The sequence below is a fragment of the Wyeomyia smithii genome, chromosome 2, assembly GCF_029784165.1.
Source record: "Wyeomyia smithii strain HCP4-BCI-WySm-NY-G18 chromosome 2, ASM2978416v1, whole genome shotgun sequence".
In the NCBI taxonomy this organism is placed as follows: Eukaryota; Metazoa; Arthropoda; class Insecta; order Diptera; family Culicidae; genus Wyeomyia; species Wyeomyia smithii.
In genome coordinates, this window is record NC_073695.1 from 9925815 (window position 1) to 9949158 (window position 23344).

The 23344-nt window shown below is 36.2% G+C and overlaps 1 protein-coding gene across 2 annotated transcripts in view; it reads left to right on the plus strand.

The window, feature by feature from the left end:
* The window catches only part of LOC129726076 (RNA-binding protein Musashi homolog Rbp6), a 1668991-nt gene that overhangs the window by 672315 nt on the left and 973332 nt on the right, over positions 1–23344 (plus strand). For both annotated transcript variants that reach the window (XM_055682685.1, XM_055682686.1), the window contains exon 3: positions 20375–20456. In XM_055682685.1, the coding sequence (XP_055538660.1) occupies positions 20375–20456 (82 nt within the window). The remainder of the gene's footprint in view (positions 1–20374; positions 20457–23344) is intronic.

Sequence of the window (23344 nt, forward strand, 5' to 3'; positions counted from 1 at the left end):
CTTAGCATTAGAGGGTTAAATTTTTTTTTGTCTGTTTTTTTTATGTCTGGTTTTGGTTTAAGTGAGATTTCAACCAACTTGGCCAATTTGCGGCTCATGTTGTAGGTGGCCCCACCTTTTTTCAAGTTATGGCATTTCCCCAATTGCGTAAGATGCTACGAATTTTTTTTCATATGAACAACGGTTGTATCAAAGATGTATCTCATTTCTTACTTTGGCAACTACTGAGACAGAGCTCACACGCAACAAAAAGGAACCTTGTATCGTATTAAGGACTTGGACGGAGTACAGTCAAATTCTTCTGAAGTCGAATAGCAAATAGCAAGACTGCAGAACTCTCAACCACGCAACAGTATATCACAAAGCCAGCAATATTTTTGGTATACCAGAATAATCATAAGTACAGAATAATTCCAAATTCTCTATTATACACTGGAATGTCTCCACAAATAGAGTAACGACCCCATAATTCGCCCACTTTATCCGAGTACTCAAAATTCGCCCACCTATTTTTTTTTATTGTTCGCAATAGAGTTTCAACTCTTAGAACCGTGTTTGAACATAAAAAAGAACAGCTGAGATTGAAACTAAACTATTATATGTCATAGTTCAATAACAAACCCCGTAAACAATTTGTTGATTAGTGGGTGGGCGAATTATGGGGTCAGGGCGAATTATGGGTCCCTTACCCTACTCTTAAAAAAAGTTTTTTTCTTTTGAAAAATCCAAAAGCTGCCTTGAGAATATTGAATTCAAATATGTACGTATGTACAATAAATTGAAGATACTTAGTTGATTTAAACAATATTCATCGGTTTCTTAATAGATTAAATATTTTTAATATATTGCAATTTTTTTTTTCAATCATGAACTCTAACATCAGACCAAGGTTTAAATAGTGCCTTTCATATCTATACATTTAGCTCAGTAAAAACTTGAAAGATTTATGTATTTTGGGAAATCCAAATAGACTTTGACATGATTTTTGGTTGTTGGAATATATCACAATGCAACTTAAATTGACGATGACAGATACAAAAAAAACATAACAAAAAAAACAAAACTATTGCTGCTGCTGTTGCTGCTCCTCCTTAGCGCGTATTACTTTTTTCTTCGGAATGGCAAGACAACTAACGAAACGTTTCGCTATGGGGTCGCTGGTTCTTACCCATTCGACTCTTTCTGCCTGCTGAATTTTTGCTCAGTGATAGGGAATGGTAACGGATTTACTCTGGATGGCAGCGATTACACTGCTTTTGTTACATCCGTCGTTGTTCGTGTCTTTGCCATTGATTCTGTTGCTGATTTTATGATTGGAGTTTCGGTGTCACTTCTTTAGTACAAAATTAGAACATTTTATTTTACCCGGTAGAGGAAACTCGACTCAACAAAGGCTTCATAAAATCATCAAGCTCGAATGTAACGTAGCTAGTAACTTGGATGGTGTACCTTTTTTGTTCGTGACGAATTGCGTGTTTGAGACAGTCAGTATTGGTCCATAAATTGTTCAGCATTACGCGACCTCCGTGAAACGTTATTAGAACGCAATATTTTCGTGCATCTGTATCGCCTTTCACAGACTAAATTCTACTCTACCGTCTCTGAAGAGTTTTTCTATCTCTTGAACTAAATGCCGTATTGGGCATGCTCGAAAATCTATACAGACAGCCTTTATCATTCAAACATAATAATAAAATGTTAAAATATTCCTGGATATACCTGGAGATACCGCGGTCAATTTTCTTGTTTAGTTCCGGTGACAGAAAGTTACCAGATGCTGGTTTTACTGCATTTCATATTTCTCATGTTTTCGAAAATTTTCTCGTATGCTTTTGTATTGTAATAAAAATCATTTTTTAGTGTCTTATTAGGATAAAATGTAACTGAAATATAACCAAAATAGAACATCAATATCTTCTATTATAATAGCTTTTGTCACAAACACGTGAATACTCAAACTGGTGATTTTTTTCGCAATGATTAAGTTAGAGCTTGAAATATCAATATCAAAATTTTCGTAATTATTCACAATGAATAAAACTTTTAAAACTCAGAAAACAATCTCATTCAGGTCATTCTACTTTCGGCCGCCCTTATCCACCACGCTAATAAACCATCTTTCCCATCAGAGTCATCCCGAGTTTGGCCGAAATTATGCGACGGCAGCAAAACTACCCAAAATTCCAACAGTGACGTGTTATTATTTCTAATAACGTCGCTGCATTATAATCTGCAGCGCATGCCTATAGCAACGTTGCACCTTTACCCGTGCGAAACACCGCTCTTCTCAACCCGGTGTGCAACCCTCTGGCAAAGGGCAATCCCTTTGATCCGTGTGCATGCACACTTGCCTACCCTCTGGCCGGGAGCGAACGCCGAGCGCGGACAAAGAATGCCTTCTGCTGCTCTGTCTAAAAGTGTCGGCAAACTCATTGCCTCCCTCCCGGCACGGATTTCACCAGCTTCGCCGCTAGGATAATGGATGCCACTTAAAATGTTGTTGAATATTATTCCGCATACAAACTATCACGATGTCAAAAGTTGATTTTAAATGCATTAATATTTCGTTCCTGCTGCTGCCAGCCGGCAGACAGATCGCCGGAGTACATCACGGGGTTTCCCTCCTACCCTCCTCGCTTCCTCAGACAGCTTGTACAGATTTCTACTTTTGCAACCGCAGCCAACGAGGAGCGCGTCTCAAGCGGCGAAGGATTGGTTTTGCGCTAGTTGGCGCTTTCTGACAGCTTGGCCAGCCGGTTTGGCTCACGATCGGAAGCTGTCCCGACCCGTTCGTATCAGTGTCAGTGTGCCTGCTTCCCTGTCTGCCTGTGCCTGCCTGCCGACCCGGCGACGAGACGGGAATTTTTCAAACGGCGGCGTTTCAACGAATGGATGGATGGATGGATGAAGCTCCGCGAGAGAGTGTCTTTTCTGATGGAAAACAATTGTGTTATGCATCATTCGATTTTTCCACGCCCGCTCCTCTACGGGGGAGTTTGGGAGGACCGAGCAAGAGCACTTGATCCATTAACTGACGGCCGCACGACCTGGGAAGCTGATATGAAATGCATTTTTTGACAAGAGTATCGCTAGATGTAGATGGAAGCCAGTATTGTTTTAGTTTTGTATTTATTTTTTCATGTATGTTGCAACTTGACAGGTTGTTTTGAAATATTGGTGTGGATTTATTGTTTTCCAGTGAGATTCTGTTCTGCATGATATATTGCCCTTGCAATGGAATTTTGCTCGGTTCCGAAAACTGTTTTTCTCTTATTACAACTAATGCGGATAGTTGACAAGGTAATATAAATTACAAGATATGATTGAGCGCCGTCTAGCAATATATGGTTATCTTGACGATTGAAAATTAATTTTCAGACCATGTGTTGTTCTTGCAGACTGCTGTGCCAGATGTTTCTTTACCGAAACACAATTTCATTCCTCTAACAATTTGTAATCATAAGGGTTGCTCAAATTCAGACCTATTTGGACAAGAAATAGGAAAAGTTTTTTGGTTTCGTTCTTTTTCAGAGAAAAAGAAACAGTAAGAATACTAAATACACATGCACACTAATGACAATCCTGCGAATCGTAAAAACGGATATAACGACAGAATAGCGCATTAATGTATTTGTCCGTCCGTCCGTCCAGCCTTCGGCAGGGAACAAGTAGAATTAATTTGCCCAGCAGTGTAATTAATCACCAGAAATTTGCTGAATCAAGTGACATCGATATGTCATGCTGGTCATGGGGTTCTCGATCCGAATGCGGTGCTATCCGAAGTACGTTCCTACCTACCTACCCACCAGGCTACGGACATATTTTGTTCGATTTGCTGAACCTGATTCCGCTGCCTCATGTTCGAGTGCTGTCCGGTGTTCGGGATGTACGCTGGCAAGCCAGCAACGGTTCGCTTCTCCGGAACACGCAAACCAGTCGTCTCTAATGCGAGTCAATGTGTCAATTAAAGGTGATATGCGGCCTGACTGTGAGCACAATTAGATGGCAGTTTTCAACTGGTTAGAAGCAATTACCGATCCGATAGTAATACGTTTACTGGTAATGTTAGCCCAGGGAAGCTTTTTCCACCAATTGATCCATGTCAAGTTAAGAGACTGATTTAAAAATCCACTGGTGCATTAGATTGCACTATCAGTCAGCTCCATTTTGGTAATGCAACTGAAACAGAAACCAAACTATTTAATTTGGCTTTTAGCAAATGAAGATCCCCATAGGAAGCACCAAAATTTGTCTTCTTCCAGGCGAAACAAGCTGCTTAGGATTTACTAAAACCAATTTCCATGTACGCAATAGAATGAGCTCTTTAGTTTGCGTAAGCCGTAAACGAAAATCCCATTGAAAATATTTTCAAGAAAATGTGTCCTCTACAATGGGTCTGGATGCAGACACAAAGCACAGCATAGCAGTGACACGCAAACGGGAGAAAAAAGCAGAGAAAAAGCTTTTGCTGTTCCGAAGTGCACCTGCAAGGGGTTTCTTTGTCGGTCGAATGAAGCCGACCCTTCAAATTGTCCAGAATGTGCACTCATTGTCATTTCTTTTTAGTGGTGAACAGAGTGTAATTTGCGGTTTCTCTGCAACCCGTACCTCTCTTTACATTAGGTAGCTTCGGAACAATATGAGGGAACAAAGTTATCGTACCTCTTTTCATGGCCCATATTGTGTTGATGTGACAGCTCTCAGTAAATGTGTTTCGGTTGCATTGTTAAAAACACTATTTTAATTAAATTGGATTAATTGTCATAGCCATCAAAATTCCAATCTGATTGAAGTTGATAGACTTCTAATACCATGGAAGATATTCTGTCAGTATGACTGCAATTACCAAACATTCTTGGTATAAACTGATATTTTTCAAAAACAATTTCAATTATCTTCCCACCCATTTTTTCCCATTATTCTAAATTAAATTCTAAATTGATTTAACATACTTCCAAAAATTGACCTAACGATTTGTTCATAGTAATTGCAAATGCATGGCAAATCGAATATAACGATGCATGTAAACTCCAAAGGCAAATCGTTTGAAATGATTGGTTTCATCGGAATGATAACACTAACGTTTGGACATGACCCCCCCCCCCCCCCCCTGCAGAGAATTTTACAAGAATCTATGTTTCATTGGTAAGGAAAACTCTCTTTCAGAGAGGGAAGGGATCTCGAATTATTTTACGAATCCTCCTTGGCAAAAAACACATACATAAAAATTTTCACGCTGATTAGTTTAATATTTTCCAGTCTATAGAGATCAGACAGACAAAACTCTATTTTTATATGTTTTGAGATGTTTATAATTAAAAACAATGCACCTCCATCTGTCAGTAAACGATGGAGAGAATTTGACTTAGGCGACACCCATTGAGTGGTCTTTTGACGTTGACTAACGTCTATATCGAAGTTAGGCCCCTGAATTTGAAAATCTCGAATTCAACCAGGGAAAACCAGAGAAAAGTGGTCAGGTTTTGAGCGCTTATTTTGCAGTCATCTATAATCAGGTTTTCGAGGTTTTGGCATCAATCGATCAGAAATTCTTTTACGGTTAAATTTATGTAACAAAAACAAACTATTGTTTGAGATACACTATTGAAAAATTGGTAATTAATATCGATTGTTTAAATCATACCGCGCAGCCAATCACTACCTCTCTTCCCAAGCACAGTCGACACTAACGGATACAATCGATCTGACTTTGTTGTTATTGTTGTTGTCACTTTCTGTTTCCGATGTTTATGCTGCTGCTAGCGGAAAAAACCTTGCAAATATGCATCTTTTTGTTGGTGTTAATTTTACGACAGCGGCCGGCGCCCCATCATTCTGATTCCAAAACCGCACCAGTGACATGCGGACGCTAGGTGATAGCAGCTGAAAGGAGGAATTACAAAAGAGTACCGCTCATCTTGTGCCGGTTTCACCCGTAATGCTGGTGGCTTTAGTAGTAAATGGCTACTGCAAAACACTTAAATGGCTGGAATTCTGGACGGACTAACCAGGAAACTATAATCGGCAACTGGCACCTTTTGTTGCCTCGAAATTTTGGTACAGAAGCGGCCAATTGAATTTTCTGTTTTACCAAATGCTGCTGCTAGCGGAAAAAACCTTGCAAAAATGCATGCTTGTGTTGGTGTTAATATTACGACAGCGGCCGGCGCAGCTTTCAAGAAACATTTGTCTCTACCATTCCATCATCTATGTAGCCCCTCCCTTTTTCTAATTATCTGACGAAGCCTTGGTATAAAACGTATCGTTCGAACATTTCACCCCATCAGTTTCATTATTAAACCGTACCGGGTACATACGGACGCTCGGTGTTAGCAGCTAAAAGGAGGAAAAACAAAATAGTAACGGTCATCTCGTGCCGGTTTGACCCGTGATGCTGGTGGCTACTGCAAAATACTAAAATGGCTGGAATTCTGGACGAAAACCAGTTAACAAGAAATCGGCAACTGGCACCTTTTGGTGCCTTGCAGTTTTATAATAGAAGCGGTTAGTTGAATTTTATGTTTTACAATTGCTGTTGCTAGCGGAAAAAACCTTGCAAAAATGCATGTTTATGTTGATGTTAATTCCACGACAGCGCTAGGATTTAGCAGCTGAAAAGAGGAAAGACAAAATAGTACCGGTCATCTCGTGCCGGTTTCACCCGTTATGCTGGTGGCTGTTAGTAATAAATGGCTACTGCAAAATACTAAAATGGCTGGAATTCTGGACGAGAATAATCGGAAACTGGTACCTTTTGGAGCCTCGAAATTTCGTTACAGAAGTTTTGTAAAAGAAGCGTTGCAATTCCCTCTACTATTTGCTTCAATGGAATATTTTTTTTTTTAAGAATACAGTAGTCAACGTCATGCGGTCGTGTCTTGAATACCACCCTCCTACTTTTTATTTTAGAAATTATGGCTTTATTGGAAAGAAAGATAACACGAATATTTGATAACCGAGCAGAAATGGAGGCCTATATCTAAAAATACACACAAAAGAAAGAAAAACGCCCGAGTTCTGGAATCCGTGCAGAAAAACTTTACAAAGAAAACAGTTTTTAGTGATATCTGTTGAACAATTTATAAGATTACTGGAAAAAATAGTAAATTCACATCAAACACTGTGAAAACAGAAAATATCTTACAGCTGCTAGTAAAGTGAAACATCAGGAAAAATAAGAATGTATAGATAGAATATACATAGACACTTTAAACAAACAAAACGGATATGAAATTAAAGAAATATCGGCCAAAAACTGCACCTTTAGAAAAGAGAAAAACTTAAAAAGTCCAAAAAATGAAAAATCAAATGGGGTGTTGTATAATTTTCATATGTGCTCCACAATTTAACGAAAAAACATTTCAAATATTTAGCAGAATCATCAAACAACTTCTACTGGCGATATTCAGAAAGTTCCATTGAGATTTTTTAAGTAAATTAAAGTTAGTAAGAAAATTTTAAAAATAATCAATTTTCGATCACATTTATGATTGTTTGCCATTTATGATTGTGTTGCCTTGTTTTCAACAGTGATACTGGAACCAAGTATTCAAATAGAACAGTAAATTTGTCAGTAAAGCTTCCATAACGTCTAAATTTAATGCAGGAACACTTCTTGTGCGAAATGGTCACTTCAAAGTTGAATTTATTGATGGAGTGCGCAGGCCTGTTTTGTATCGTGATCAGAACAGCTTAATTCTGGGACTTCACTGCTTCATATGCCTGTGCTTGATATAATGATGGATTTCACGTAGGTACACTCCCCCCACAATTATGGAACTCCCACAATTACGGATTACTTTTGTGTCTCATGTTATTTAGCTCAGTTAGACTAACGGTTCGAAGGCATGTATCATTTTTGCAGTAAAATATGCCATATTTGCTAGCTTTGAACACAGGAAACATCGTTTTTATTCCTAGATTGATGTGTTGTCACTAAGCGTGAAATTCGTCTTTCAGAATTTATCAAAATATTTGTCGTTTTTCTCAATCAGCGTCAGTTATCGCTAATTCTCGTGCTAAAAATAACTCATACACAAAGATTGAGATTAGTTCTTCACGATTCATCAAAATGTTGATGGTTGATTACGATTTTCCTGTAAAAACTTGTTATTTTCTAAGTGTTCCATAATAAGGACCTACACAAGATAGTTCTCTATAAATATGGATCACTACGATTCAAATGTGATTTTCACCAACTACAACACCCTCTCAACTTCTATTGAGCTCTAAACGGAAGCTAAACAGTGCTGAGCCTTTGAAAAATATTATTTCCAAGGCACGAGGGACAGCAAAGCTACGTAAAGCGGGAAACTATTATGATGTACCGTATACAATGGTTCATTGCTATTTTTCGGAAGCGACAGACCTGGACTCTCGATCTAACTGCAACCTCAAAAGCCACATAAAATGTGGCCAGGCAATGCGGGATCTTTAATACGATTTGAAATATGTTATTTCTTCAAATTACATAATTTGAATAAAGTTAATTGAATAAATTCGTTGCCCAAAGTCCATAACATGATGCGAATTGTCTCATAATTAAAACCGCTCTCAAAAGTTATCCATAATTGTGTATTTGGTGAGTTATGAAATAAATATACTTTCTGAGAAATATTCACAAAACATGGAATTAAATACTTTCTGTGACTGAAAACATTTAGATTTTACTTATAAACAATAAAATTGGTCAGAAATGATATTTTGAATTCATACATCTTCTTTAGTGATCCATAATCGTGGGGTGACTGTATAATTCATAGAAAAAAAATTAATAATTAGAATTGTTTTAGTGAGAGTGCCCATTTTGAAATCTTCGGAATAGTTTGAGGCAATCAAATTGTCTACTCAAAAAATACTTTAATTCTTATTAATCTAGAAATAAAATGACTGGTCCGATGGTAAAAAATTTTTTGTTCCGAACATAATACAAATTCTGTGATCAGATAAAACGATATATTTTAATAAATTCACATCGGATTTAAAATAAATTAATATTTCTATGAACTAAACAGAGAAATTGTTTCGAAAAACGTTATTTGTTCATGTGATGTTAATGGTGAAATTGTAAGATGAATATTTATGTACCATGGAAATAGTCCAAACTACTCCGATCGTGGTACATTATCTTATGTCGAGAGGTTGAAAATCGAAAAAAAAATCACATGAAGACGTCAATTAATTGAAGAGACCAAATACTAAACGTAAAAAAAATCATTTAGGTAGTAAATCAATAAGTAACAAGCCAGTCTATAATGAAGTTAACATTAGAGTATTAAAAAAACTAAAACGTCCAAAAAGTCAAAAAGTTCAAGATTCAAAGCCTAAAAACATCAACAAGGTAATGAGAAAACATAATAATATTAAAAACTTCAAAGAAGCAAAAAAGAAAAACAAAACGTCAAAAAGAAAAGAAAATGTCAAAGTGAAGAAAATGTTGAATGCTAAAGAAGTTGGAAAATTACAAGCCAAAGCTCAAATAGTTGAAAAGTCAAAATGTCAAAATGTTAATGAAATCCATAATAATTCAACATCCCTCCCTCTTCTGGTAGGAGGGAGGGTTACCATACTAATTTCAAAATCCAAGATGGCGACGGTTTCTAAAAATAACGGAAAGTGACCAAATACCAACCAGTATGGGGGTATTGTAATGTTGCACTGACATCACAAATCGGCCTCAGACACCATTTTGAATTGTAAGGGCAACTTCCGGTTTCTGGAAAACAGTCAACAATTGCCGATTTCCATCCAATATGAGTATTTCCGGAACCAGAATAATGCACAGAAGCTAAAATACGATCACAGACGTTATTTTGAATTCAAAGATGGCGAGATGGAAAATCGAGACCAAAGCCAGAACAGGCACGAGCCAGAAGGCAGAGATGTTTTCATTCCGATAAAACCAATTATTCCAAACGATTTGTCTTTTGTCTTTATTCTTATCTTCTAGAGAAACATTTCAAAAAGTCCTATCTGCTTTGATATATTTTTGGATCGATCACTTTCATTAAATCACCACCACTTATTAAACACCTTTTATGACACGCTATTTGGACAAGTTGATAGCGGAGGGATCTCTCTAGCCTTCTGTACGAAAACCAAGCTTGAGAGAGTTACTGAAGCTGAACCATTACCAAAATAAAAAGACGCTCCGGAAAAACGATGAAAGCAGTGCGTTTGCAGACTTTAAATGAATCGCAAGGAATCAATCAATTTGGAATGTTCAAAATTATATAAATAAACATAAAAATGGGCGGGACGAAGTTTGCCGGGTCAGCTTGTAAGACAATTAGTAAACAGTCAAAAAGTCGAAAATTTATGTCAATAAATCCAAATTTTATTTATTTTATTTTTATTTTTATGTAGTCAATTATGTAGTCAATGAGCCAAACAGTTAAAACTGAAATAGTAAAATAGATAAAAACTGTCAAAAAGTCAGAAAATGTTTAAAGTCAAACAAGTAATGAGACAATAGAATAAAGAGTAAAAAGGTCAATGAATAATAAAGCAGATAAAAAAAGGTAATAAGTCAGAAAGTAAAAAACGTAAAAAAATCATAATTCAAAATGTCATTAAGTCATAAAGTCAGCAAATCAAATCAAAATAACAAAAATTATTAAAGTCAACAAGTTGAAAATTTAAGAAATCATAAGGTTACTTACAAAAGTATAAAATTGAAAATTCAAAAATGTCAACAAATCAGTGGTATAGTCAAAAGGAAAATTTTAGGGTTAAAATGCACTTCCTGCATTACTTTTTGTTTTGAGTGCCAACGGAATATATGGGCATAAAATTTACCTTCGGATTTCGATTACAAGTAGGGTTCAAAAGCTTCGTCTTTTGAAGAAAGTCCTAATGCAAAATTTCAAACAATTCTCTTTCCCATATTTTTCACCTTGTCATTTTCTAGATTGTAATTTCTTTGGCTCCGTCATCTAAAGTTACCACGAAAGAAAACTTTAATGCTGCTTATTGCCTCCTACTTATTTCGCTACCATGCGGAAGTTTTTGGGAAACAAGGTGTCTCGTATCAGCATATAGAAGAAATATCCTTTTTCAGACTATGCAGAAGCGGGCTGCTTCGAATGCCTATCTGCCTGTGGGAATCGAATTTTGTAACCTAGTTGCTGCACGCTTGAGAAGACAAAACTTTTTAAACCTACAGCTAAACACAAATTGAGAAGTCGATTTCCATCGGTACCCTACTGTTTATGTTATGCGTTAAACAACGATTCGAATATTGTTCTCGAATTGATAACTGACTGAAGTACGCAATGGTTTACTCAAATAGCATGCCCGTTGTACGGTAAGTGTATCGCTGAAGATAGCAAGAAAACACTTCATCGTTCACGTTGTTCTCTCTTTTTCTTTTTCTTCAATATTCTCCAGCACTCATACCTCTATTACAACGCAACCCGTATTGAGAGTGTGTGATATGAGCGCGCTAAACTGATTTATGTTCCTATTATTTAAAAAATATCAAAATCAATCAAACAATGATAAGAAAGAGTTTCTGGCTTGACACTGCCATGGATCAAAATCAACAAGAACAACTAAAGTAAACATTTAAAAAGGGTCAAGTTAACAAAAAATATAGTCAATGAATCAAAAAGTAAAAAGAAGTTAAACAATCAGTTGAAAAGTCAAAACAACAAAATTTTAAATCATCAGAAAAAAAACAGAAATAGACAAGTAATATGTCAATCAGTTAAAATGTCAATGAGCCACGAAATTACCAATTCAAAAAGCTGGAAACTACAATATAGAAAAAAAAATGTGGCAAGTACTCGACTTGTCCAAAAGACAATAAGTCAAAAAGTTGACCAAGTTACCTAGTTAAAATTTGTAAAATGATTAAGTGCAGGAAGGTTGAAAAATGTCAAAAAGTGAGAACTGTATACAGTAACAAAGTCGAAAAATCAAGTATTCTGAGCAAAAAATTAAAATCGAAAAAGTTCAAAAAATTATACCAAACCATAGAGTCAGCAGAAGTAAAAAGACAAACAATAGAAAAGAGAGATGAAGAGTTTAAAAATCAAAAGCAGAAAAAAGTAAAAATGAGAAAAAAGCAATAAGCCAAATAGGCAAAATTTAAAATGCAAAAATTTTCAAAAGCAAACATTTTTCAGCAAAGTGCTCGATCGCATGACGGCAGTACAGTCGCTTTACGCCTACGTCGGCATATCACGCTGAACCATCGCTTGCTCGACCGAACTTCACGCCACACACCGCGCAGCTATCCGAGCCATCTACCACACGCCCTATTTATTTTTTATAAAATTTTTCACTATAGTTATAAATTTTATATAATTTCAGATTGAACAAATAATGATATTATATCCGAAAATTCGTGTCCATCTACCACACGCCTTATTAATTGTATAATCCTTACTCACTATTGGTTATAAAAGGTTTACATCTAGTTTTATGTATTATATCTATTTTGTCTCCTATTCTTATGTCTACATTAGGAACCTTATCTGCGGTTACTGGATATGGTCCTAAATATATTTTACTCAACTTAGATCCTGTTTCGTTTTTTACAAGAATTAGTTGACCTACACTATATCTTATATCTTTTCCATTGACATTATATTTGGTTATTCTTTTCATTTTAGAGTTTATTAATTTGTCTCTTGTCTCCTTTTGTGTTTTTTGTAATTTATATTTCAGAAGTTTTGCATAGTCCTCTACGTTGTATAAGGTATCTGCCCTGTCGTTTTCGCTCAGATTAGATGGTAATCTACACAATTTTCCAAAAACTAATTCAAAAGGCGTCATATTCGTTTCTAAGTGTGTTGTTGTATTATATGCAAATTGGTAATACTTTATCCAAGATGCCCAGTTTCCTGGTGTTCCTGATGCGTATATTCTTAGAAATTGGCCTAACGTTTTGTGTGAATTCTCCAAAGCTCCCACTGTCTGATGGTGGTATGCCGTGGAATTCAGCTTTTTAATTCTTAGAAGATTGCAAACTTTTTGAAATAGCTCAGACATGAACTCTGTTTCTCTGTCGGTTGCTATTTCCTCAGGAATCCCATAATTTAAAAGAACATTTTCGACGAAGGCTCTTGCTACAACATTTGTGGATTTATCTTGTATTGGTGTTGCAGTTACGAACTTCGCATCAGTTCGCACTGGGTTGTCAGAATGTATTGACATCCCTCGTTGCTTGGTGGCAATGGACCAACTAAATCCAAATATATTTTATTAAATGCACTTGTTGCAGTTGTTGTTTGCATCATGGGTGTCTTGTACGGTTTTACGTGTTTGTTCTTTTGACAAATTTCACATGAACGAACGTAATTCGATATGTCTTTCGACATGGTCTTCCAGTAGTATCTTTTCTGTATATTTTTTAATGTTTTATTTATTCCTGCGTGCCCTGCCGTTGGCAATAAATGAAAATCATTTATTATCAATTCTTGTTCCTTTGGATCTACGATATGCTTTACTTTATTATTTACCAATCTTATTGGTGGCATGCCTTTCATTAAATTATTAGTGTACACTTCATTATAAAATTTTTTCGCGCGTTCATTATTTTTTAATATGAGCTCAATAATTGATTTTTCTTGGCATATCTTTTTCAGCTTCATAACTATCCGCCGTAGCTGGATAAGCGTGCTCGCTGGTTTCAAAACTATTTGATTGTTTTTTGAGCAATATTCGGCTTCAGGTGATTGTTGTTTTTCGCAGATTACTATTTCGATGTCTGTTCCGTCTTTAGAATGTTGGCCAGGCATTTCATTGACTTGTTTCAAACTAGACTCATTATTTTTATTACTTCTTGTTGTTATCAGAATATCTTTGTTGACTTTGTTATTTATATCTTTCAACTCGGAAGACGAAATACGTGACAACGCGTCCGCTATCACATTCTGACTTCCTTGTATGTAGGTGATATCAAAGTCATACTCTTCAAGCGCCAATCTGAATTTGGTTAGACGGCTTGAAGGATCCTTCATCGAGAAAAGATAAACCAAAGGCCTGTGATCAGTGCGGATCGAAAACCTCTTACCATATAAATATGGTCTGAAGTCTCTGATCGCCCAGACCACGGCCAAAAGTTCCTTCTCGATTGTCGAATAGTTATATTCTGCACTGTTTAATGCTCTACTGGCGTACGCCACCGGCCTTCCGTTTCCATTTGATAAAACGGCACCTATAGCGCAACCAGAAGCATCAGTGTGCAGTATAAATTTATTTTCTTTGTTGAATTTAGGATAATCCAATACTGGAGGATTGACGAATATATTTTTTAAAAGTTCGAAAGATTCCTGACACTCCCGTGTCCATTCAAACTTCACATTTTTTCTCGTTAGTTTGTTAAGCGGAATGCAAATTTTTGCGAAGTTTTCAATGTGTTTCCTATAATAATTAGCGAAAGCTACAAATCTTTTAACTTCGTCACATGTAGTTGGTGTTTTCCAGCTTTTGATCACTTCGATCTTCGAGGGATCAGGCTTGATTCCTTCCGAAGAGATATAATGACCTAGGTACACCAACTCCTTTTTGAAGAAATTACACTTTTCTGGGTTCAGTTTCAAATTAACTTTCCTTAAACGTTCGAAAGTGCTAATCAGGTTTCTATTGTGTTCCTCAATCGTTTGTCCAAAGATGGTCAGATCATCCAGATAGACTTAACATTTCTCCATATTTAGACCTGACATAGCAATTGTCATTAACCTAGAAAAAGACGATGGGCTTGTTTTCAAACCCATTGGTAACCTTTTCATTTGGTATTGACCTGTTGGTGTTGTAAAAGCTGTTATAGGTCTGTCTTCGGGTTTAATTTGGCATTGATAATAACCTTGTGATAGATCAAGGTGTGAGAAATATCTTGCGCCCGATAATGAGTTGATAACTTCTTCAATATTTGGCAAGGGAAATTTATCATCTTGAAGCGTTTGGTTGACCTTTCTATAGTCTATGATTAAACGCCATTTTTTTGTATCATTGGCCGATTTTTTCGGTACCAATAATATTGGGCTGTTCCACTCAGATTGCGCACTCTCGATTATATCGTTTTCAAGCATAGTTTTTATTTGTTTGTTTATTTCATCTTTTTGAGAGTGTGGTATTTTGTATGGTTTTGTGTATGAAGATTTAGAACATTCTTTTATGTTTATGGAAGGTTCATAAATTCGAGATGTCGTCAGATGATCATCCTTTAGGCAAAATATATCATTATATTTTTTACAAATATCGGAGATCGTCTTTTTCTCGTCCTTCCCCAAATGATCTAGTTTTAATTCTTTGAACAGTTTATCAATCCTGCTCTGTTCATGCTTTAGTGTTGTGATTTCAATGACGTTATGATCCGTTAGTGGTTTGGTTTCCACTTGCAAATTTGCAACATTCACAGGTTTATTATTTACGTTTAATATTCGTACTGGTAGTTTATTTTCAATTGGAGTAGCTACCGAGTTAGCTACAAAAACGAATGGTGATATTTGCTTGTTTAAAATCACGCATTCACCTTTTATCTTTGTTGGAACGAATGTAAGGATCTCAGTTCTCGCTGGTATTGTTACGCTGGTAGTTACGCAGTGGTAACTATGATAATTGTTGAAAGGAATCGTAATTTTACACTGTTGGTGAGCTAATTTTAGTTTCATCGTTCGTAAGTCTATGCTAGCTTCATACTTTCTCAAAAAATCTGTACCGAGCGGTGCCGGTACGCTCTGTGGTAAATTTTCCGATACATGCAACGTTACGGGGAAACAATAGTCGCCGAAACAAATTTCAGTGGCTATTGCCCCTAAGGACTGGGATCTTCCGTTTATCCCTGTTATAGTAATAGTATTATGGTAATTGATCTTAACATTTCTGGGTACCAACTGTTTTGATATAAGCGAACAACTGGCTCCGCTATCGATTATGAAATTTACGTCCCTTTGATAAAAATAAAATTTGGCACGTAGCAATCCTTTGTTTGCGTTATTCACGAAAAAGATTCGCCACGTTCACCTCTTCGTTATTTCCATTTTCTTGTTCTGCCATATTTGCGTGACGATTATTTTGTTGTCGTCCGCGGTCATTGTTTCTATAATTTGCGTCATCGTTATTTTCGTTATTATAATTGTTGTTATTGAAACGTCTATTGTTGTTTCCTTGGTTGTAATTACCTCGTTGGTAATTGTTTCTGTTATTTGGATTTCCTTGGTTTTGGTAAAATTGTCCTCTACCGCGGTTACCGCCTCTATTCCGGAAACCACGGCCTCGTCCCCGCCAGTTTCCGCGAGGGTTGTTATTATACCTCCGAAACCTGGGTTGAATCCACATTATGGATTCGTCGCTGGTATCATTCACTTCCAGTGCATCGCTAATTGCTTTTGTTAGGGTGCCTGGGTTTCTGGCCTTTAAGAAAAAAGCTGTTCGATGATTTTTTTAATCCATTAATAAATGCTTGTACAGCAATGGGCTGTACTATATTAGCTGCGGCTGCATCCGTTGCGAATGTATCGTTTGAAACGTGCGCCGATGCTAGTTTTGTAGCTAGCTTTTCTATTTCCGCACCAAACTCGGAAATAGTTTTATTAATTAGTTTCATTTGGTTTAGTTCATTCTCTACCGCCTTCGGGGTGATTCGGACTGAAAACTTGTCCTTTAATATTTGTTTCGCTTCGTCGATCGACTTGGCTTTCTCGATCACTCCGTGTGATGCCCCAGTCAAACGAGTCCGAAGGAAGGTTAATAGAGCTGTCTCGGAAACATTCTCCGAGTACGCTTTGAGGAGGTCTACGGTTTCTAGGAAATGTCCTAGCTCTGCGCAGTCTCCTGTGAATATGGATACAACCTTCAGGGCTAGCGAAAGGTCGAGTTTTGCTGCCATTTGTATTTCGTCAGAATCGGAATTTTCCGATTCACTAGTCGTCGTGTCTTCTAAATTGCCTTGAAGTATTTCTAGGCACTACGTTGCCTTTTCTTTTAGGGTTTTGTACCGTTTTCTGAACTTTGGATAGTTTTGAGTCCCTTCAGACTCCAGAACTATCCTTCTAATCTTCTCTAGTGTTCTATTAATTAATATTACCTTCTCCCTCTTTGTCGGGGCTGTTAATTTTTTAAACTTTTTCAAATTTACAAGCAACTTATTTAAAGTGGCACCTGCTTCGAAGAATATTTCCATGTGAGAAAATTTGTTCCATATGGCTGTTTGATTATTATATAGTTATTATCAAATATTTGTTGTATATAGGTAGTAATTTTATTTTGTTATTTTATTATTATTATTTTTTTTTTTTACTTACAGTTGCCTACTTTAATATTTTGAGAGGTACTCTGTGGTACTTTAATATTTGGGGAGCTTCTCTGCCTATTTCTGCCTAAAACAAAATATACTTTAGTGTTTTTTTCCTTGCTTTGAAATACTTAGCTTAGTTGGCGGCAATCTTATCCGAGGTCGGCTTGAGCAGGTTCTGCAGGTCACTATTGTTGGACGGTGCGCTGCATTCGGCTGCAGTCCGCACAAACGAGAACTGGGCATTGAAGGCTTGTTTGACCAGCTCCGCATGGGCAGCAACGTCTCCTCCGATTTTGTTCGACAGCGCTGTGAAGTTCGCGAACGAACCCAGAAGGATGTCTTCGTAGGCGTTAATGCTTATGATTGCCTTTTTAACGGTGTCTTTCGGGCAGCCGAAATCGATGACCCTGGTGCATGCAGCTGTTTATCCATTTGTTCTTCGATATGCGCCAGGACTTTGTTACAGAGTTCTAGCACTCGCACATTTGAGTCGTGCCGACTTATTTGGCTCATTTGTGTGTCTTTTTTTTTGTATTTTGTCACTTTCACTTATTGTTTGTATATTCGCGGCTTATTACTTATTGTTCATATTTGCGCGACAGTATTATTTAACCGCACCGCACGGTCAGCTACCCGCTCGGTTTGCTGCCGATGCAATTTGGCTAGCAATTTTACCGCGATATAGCTCACGGCGACGGCTGCTAACACGCAGGCGGCTACAGCGATCGCGGTTTCGTTACGCTCGCTGCTATTAGTGTTGGCTACGGGCGCGATAATTTCATCGGCCGAAAACCAACCCATTTTAACTGTTCGTAACACTGAAATGTTTTATTGGTTCGTGCGACTAGACCGAACCAAGCGCCACTCTTTGAGTTTTTACCACTAGCAGATGTTAAAACTGATAATCTTAGTGTATTTTTCTGCCAACATAGCTTCCCAAGAATTCGTTCCTTTTTGCCAAAACGATAGCTTTTCATACCATTAAAATAGATTTTTCTTCATCACGATGAACTTCACTAGCTTCACTAGCTCCTGGCAGGATCGCCATGTTGTATTTGGTTCGGATTTTGTGATACACAACAGAGAGTTAATAACTTCCTTCTCGCGTGCCCGTCTGGACGGGACTGACTCACTTCTTTATTTCTATTCTTCGCTTAAACTATACCACTGGCGATGACCGGCAGCATAACGCGGGGTCAGCAAAGTGCTCGATCGCATGACGGCAGTACAGTCGCTTTACGCCTACGTCGGCATATCACGCTGAACCATCGCTTGCTCGACCGAACTACACGCCACACACCGCGCAGCTATCCGAGCCATCTACCACAAACTCAAGCTGCCAAAAAGTTAATAACTTAAATTGCCAGAAATTCAAAAAGAAAACTTTGATTAAAAAATTTCAAGGAACGAAAAAACAAGTATAAAAGTTAAAATGACACAAAGTTAACAAATCAGAGTATTCTTTGATTTCTCCATGATCGGACGGGTTTTATTGTTTAGTCAATATTTTGTAGTTTATATTAAAAAAAATTATATTTTTAGAAAAAATAATTATTTTAGAAGGAACTTGATGTGCGGGGTTTTAGACTGAGATAAATCTAACTTTGAGACCATCTCCATCGCAGAGTTACTATTAATGATATAGATATTTCTAGCGTCTATAGTAAACCATTTTGGCCCATATAAAATAATTGTTTTTTTTTAATTGGATCATATTTTCCTCGTTTCTACCCGATCAAAAAACATCAGTGTTTAACAAACCATTTTCAGTTAAAAAACAAATTTTATAAAATAAACTTGTTGAGATAATTCCTTTTTTTTATTTAATTTTTCGCAGTGTTCATTTTTTCGGGGAGATAAAATTACTATCTAAAACTTTATTATTATTTGCTCTGAAAATAGTTGTTAACTTCGACACCTTATTTACATAAGCACTTCACAAAAATAAGTCGTGAAACAAAGAAAACTAATAACACAAAATGGCATCTCTAGTATATAATTAAATTGTCGTATGTTGCATGGGATTGCTCTCAGGTAAAACCAATTTTACGATGAAATTCCAACTTTTTTGGGGTATGGCTACTTTTTCATACAACTTGTGCGTAAATAGGTAGTCTTACACTATTTCATCTGATATATTCATTTCCTTTTCCGAAGCCTGTAACATAAAATTGCAATTCGCCGCTTCATGAAAGGTGAATATTGATTCGAAGGGATGCGATGCATAAAGAATGGGAAAACTGAGTGGACCGTCATCGTTTAGCCTGTTGGCAAGGCCCCAGAGATAGCGCAGCTGAGGACATGTTTCAATTTTCCTTCGATGTTGCTGCACGGCTACTGCTGCTTCTGCTGCTACCTGTCCCTCACTCTTTCTCTACTCGTTAAATTTTCTCGCCATTCACCACAGGACTCGTATTACAGAATCTAGCAAAAGAGCTCGGCCATATAAAAACCGACCAAAGTGATAATGTAACTTTGCTTTCCGACGGTTGTTCGGTCGCTCGGATGGTCCTCCAGATTAGCAGGGTGACTCCGAACCAAAGTGATGATCCTGGCGAGCACCGAGGTTAAAACGTACGGCGGCGAGATAGCGAACGACAAACGGCGAGGTAATCGCATTCCGTAACTTCAATGACTGGCCATAACTGGGTAAATGTTTTGCCCGTCATCAGAAGTAGCAGCGGTAGCCTAGGTAACATTTTTCCAGCATGAAATCCTGTGAAAAGTAAGGAATGCAAGTGAGAGAAAGGATTAACCATGTGACCTACCACCAAGGAAACGATTGCGGTGAGGCGGTAACGATCTTTCGCTAGTGTGCAAATGTTCCTTCACTTAAAAAGGTTTCGGGTGCTTCTGGTGGTGCAGAGACGAGAGGAAGCGAGGCGGCTTTTGTTTCTGGCTTCAAAGTGCACAAGTGGTTCACCTAAGGGTTGAGATTGGGAAATTTCCATGAAAATAAGCTCTCGGCTCGTTGAATAAAGCGGTTCTAGATTGGGTCCACCGATACTGAGGAATGGTTGAGGTTGACACTTTGAACTCTGATATAATAAGCTACTCTTTTATTTTTGGTTCTGTTCCGTAACTCGTTTAATAATTATTTTTTTCTCTCGTCTGCTCTTTTATTTACAGAAAGTCTTAGGGATTATTTTAGCAAATTCGGAGAAATCACAGAAGTCATGGTGATGAAAGACCCCACGACGCGGAGGTCTAGGTAAGTTTTAACCTGCATTAACTTAGTGAACTGTAAAGTCACCGAGTTACCCAGCGGCTTAACTGATTTGTATATTTTTGTTGACTCCCAAATAGAGTATTATTAACAAATGATCGTTTCTAGTTTCGGTTTCGGCATTTGCATTTCGCCATACTGTAAAGAATATTATAATAAACCAATAGTTTTTGCTTTGTTGCTTTTTTCAGTTTAGTTTATGCCTCAAAACAAAATACCAAATATGGCGGGCTTCCCCTGGTGATAGGAATTTTATTTCGCGTAAAACCGGATTACCAACCAATAAATTTCAAACCGAATTTACATTGCGCTTTAGGCGGAAGAAATTGTGAGTTTTGACAGCCCATTCATTCGTCGTCTGGCGCTTTCGGAAAGGTATATTTCATCAAGCCGACTAGGCGGAAAGTTCTTTCTCGCGGAATTGGATTAATTTAAGCGCGTAGCGTGAGCCGTACGTGATTCCGCGACAGCTCAACGTGGATTACCTTTACTTCCACGGCAGCCGCCTGCTTCAGGCCACCAACCGTTGATCGTTGATACTGTGAAATGCTGCGAATGCTTGAAATGCTCGTTGGTTGGCGGAAAAATGACGAAAAACGCGGATTAGGGTTCACGTACAAGTAACGGGTTCCGTGCGGCAATGAGGGATACCCGGGCGTATGAAAGCGGCTTAATCGTTTGCTCCGTTTTCCGTTTTTTTGCTTTCTCGAAGTGGCGCTAAAAACGTCATTCGGTGCTGTAAAAACGATTCACTGATGAATTTACGAGCGCGTGGGAAATGCTGCGTCTTTGTGCTCCTTGCCTGTCCCCAGTTGGTGGAAAGTACGGAAGGTGAGAAGAGGAAGGGGTGGGGCGTAACTTGGGTGGCTAGATTTTTTATCATTGTTTTCTGATTTTCAGAACGTGCCATGCGTTAGAACTAATTTGATTTAAGTTTTTTTCCGTAATAATTTTATATATGTCCTGGAAGTTAAAGTAACCGAAATTGAATACTTTGAAGGCTCTGTCGTGAATAACAGCGCATATGTAAGAAGTCAAATGCGTAAAAAAGGTTACTCATAATACTTTGGATTAGAAAAGTACACAAATTTTTTTCGAGATGATGTTGACTCAAAACGTCATTCTTCTTACTTTATATTTTTTATCTTGAAAATTCTTGCTCTTTAAACCCATCAAATCTAAATTGATTAACAGTAATGACTAAACACTAGCTTATTTCTGTGCTTATCACTAGGAGGAGTTTGGTTACCGTAGAGAACATTTCCGTTACAACTAATGACTTTAATGATCAAATTTATTTGAAAGAATCTCTCAAAAAAACAATTTTTTTCTAATATTCATGTCATATATAGGATCTGCGATTTTCTGACAAGATTTATCCTAATGTCATCACGAACAGAGTGTTCTACAGAAGCGGAAAAATTATCGAAAAAAATACAAAAAAATTCTTGGGTTAAAACTAAACTCAACATTTCCGAAAGATAAAGTCCTGAAAATTAAAGATCTCAAATCAAATGACAAATAGATCTTTTAGTTCAAGGTCAAAAATTAAATTTTGGTTCAAAGGTTTGAAATCAAAAACAAAATAAATGGAAATCAAAAGTAAATGAGAAGAACTGAAAAATCAAAAATCACACATTAAGAGTCAAAAGAAAGAAGAAAGAAAGAAAAAGTAAAAATTACAAACCGAAAAATAAAGAAGTCAAAAGATATAAGTACATGTAAAATTGAAACTCAGAAGCAAAAAATCGAAAGACAAAAACAAAATTCCAAACTAAAATGTCGAAAATCAAAAATTATTAATAAAAAAGCAAAAGTACAAAATGTAAGGTTCAAAATCAAAGAGAGGGAAAAATTAAAATTTAAAGTCCTTAATCCAACATTTTTTGAAAAAATGCAGGAATAAAACCAAACAGAAGTCGAAAGCAAGAATTGATAAATCAAAATTCAATAAAAGAAATAATCGAAGTAAGGAAGTCAAAATATAAATAACAAAAATCGAAAGTAAAAGCAAGAGTAAAAAAAATGAGAGCTAGAGTCAAAACTAAGAATTAAAAATTGAGAAGTGAAAGGAAACGAATTGAAATTCAAAAGTATAAGTCCAAAATCAATCATGGAATGTCGAAAATCGAAAGTAAGAATGCTAAAGTAAAAAAAAAGTAAAAAGTGAGAAGCAAAAAGTTAAAAGTCAAAAGTTAAAAGTTATAAGTTAAAAGTAATAAATAAAAAGTAAAAAGTAAAAAGTAAAAAGTAAAAAGTAAAAAGTAAAAAGTAAAAAGTAATAAGTAAAAAGTAAAAAGTAAAAAGTAAAAAGTAAAAAGTAAAAAGTAACAAGTAACAAGTAAAAAGAAAAAAGTAAAAAGTAAAAAGTAAAAAGTAAAAAGTAAAAAGTAAAAAGTAAAAAGTAAAAAGTAAAAAGTAGAAAGTAAAAAGTAAAAAGTAAAAAGTAAAAAGTATAAAGTATAAAGTATAAAGTAAAAAGTAAAAAGTAAAAAGAAAAAAGTAAAAAGTAAAAAGTAAAAAGTAAAAAGTAAAAAGTAAAAAGTAAACAGTAAAAAGTAAAAAGTAAAAAGTAAAAAGTAAAAAGTAAAAGTAAAAAGTAAAAAGTAAAAAGTAAAAAGTAAAAAGTAAAGAGTAAAAAAGTAAAAAGTAAAAAGTAAAAAGTAAAAAATAAAAAGTAAAAAGTAAAAAGTAAAAAGTAAAAATGAAAAGTAAAAAGTAAAAAGTAAAAAGTAAAAAGTAAAAAGTAAAAAGTAAAAAGTAAAAAGTAAAGAGTAAAAAGTAAAAAGTAAAAAGTAAAAAGTAAAAAGTAAAAAGTAAAAAGTAAAAAGTAAAAAGTAAAAAGTAAAAAGTAAGAAGTAAAAAGTAAAAAG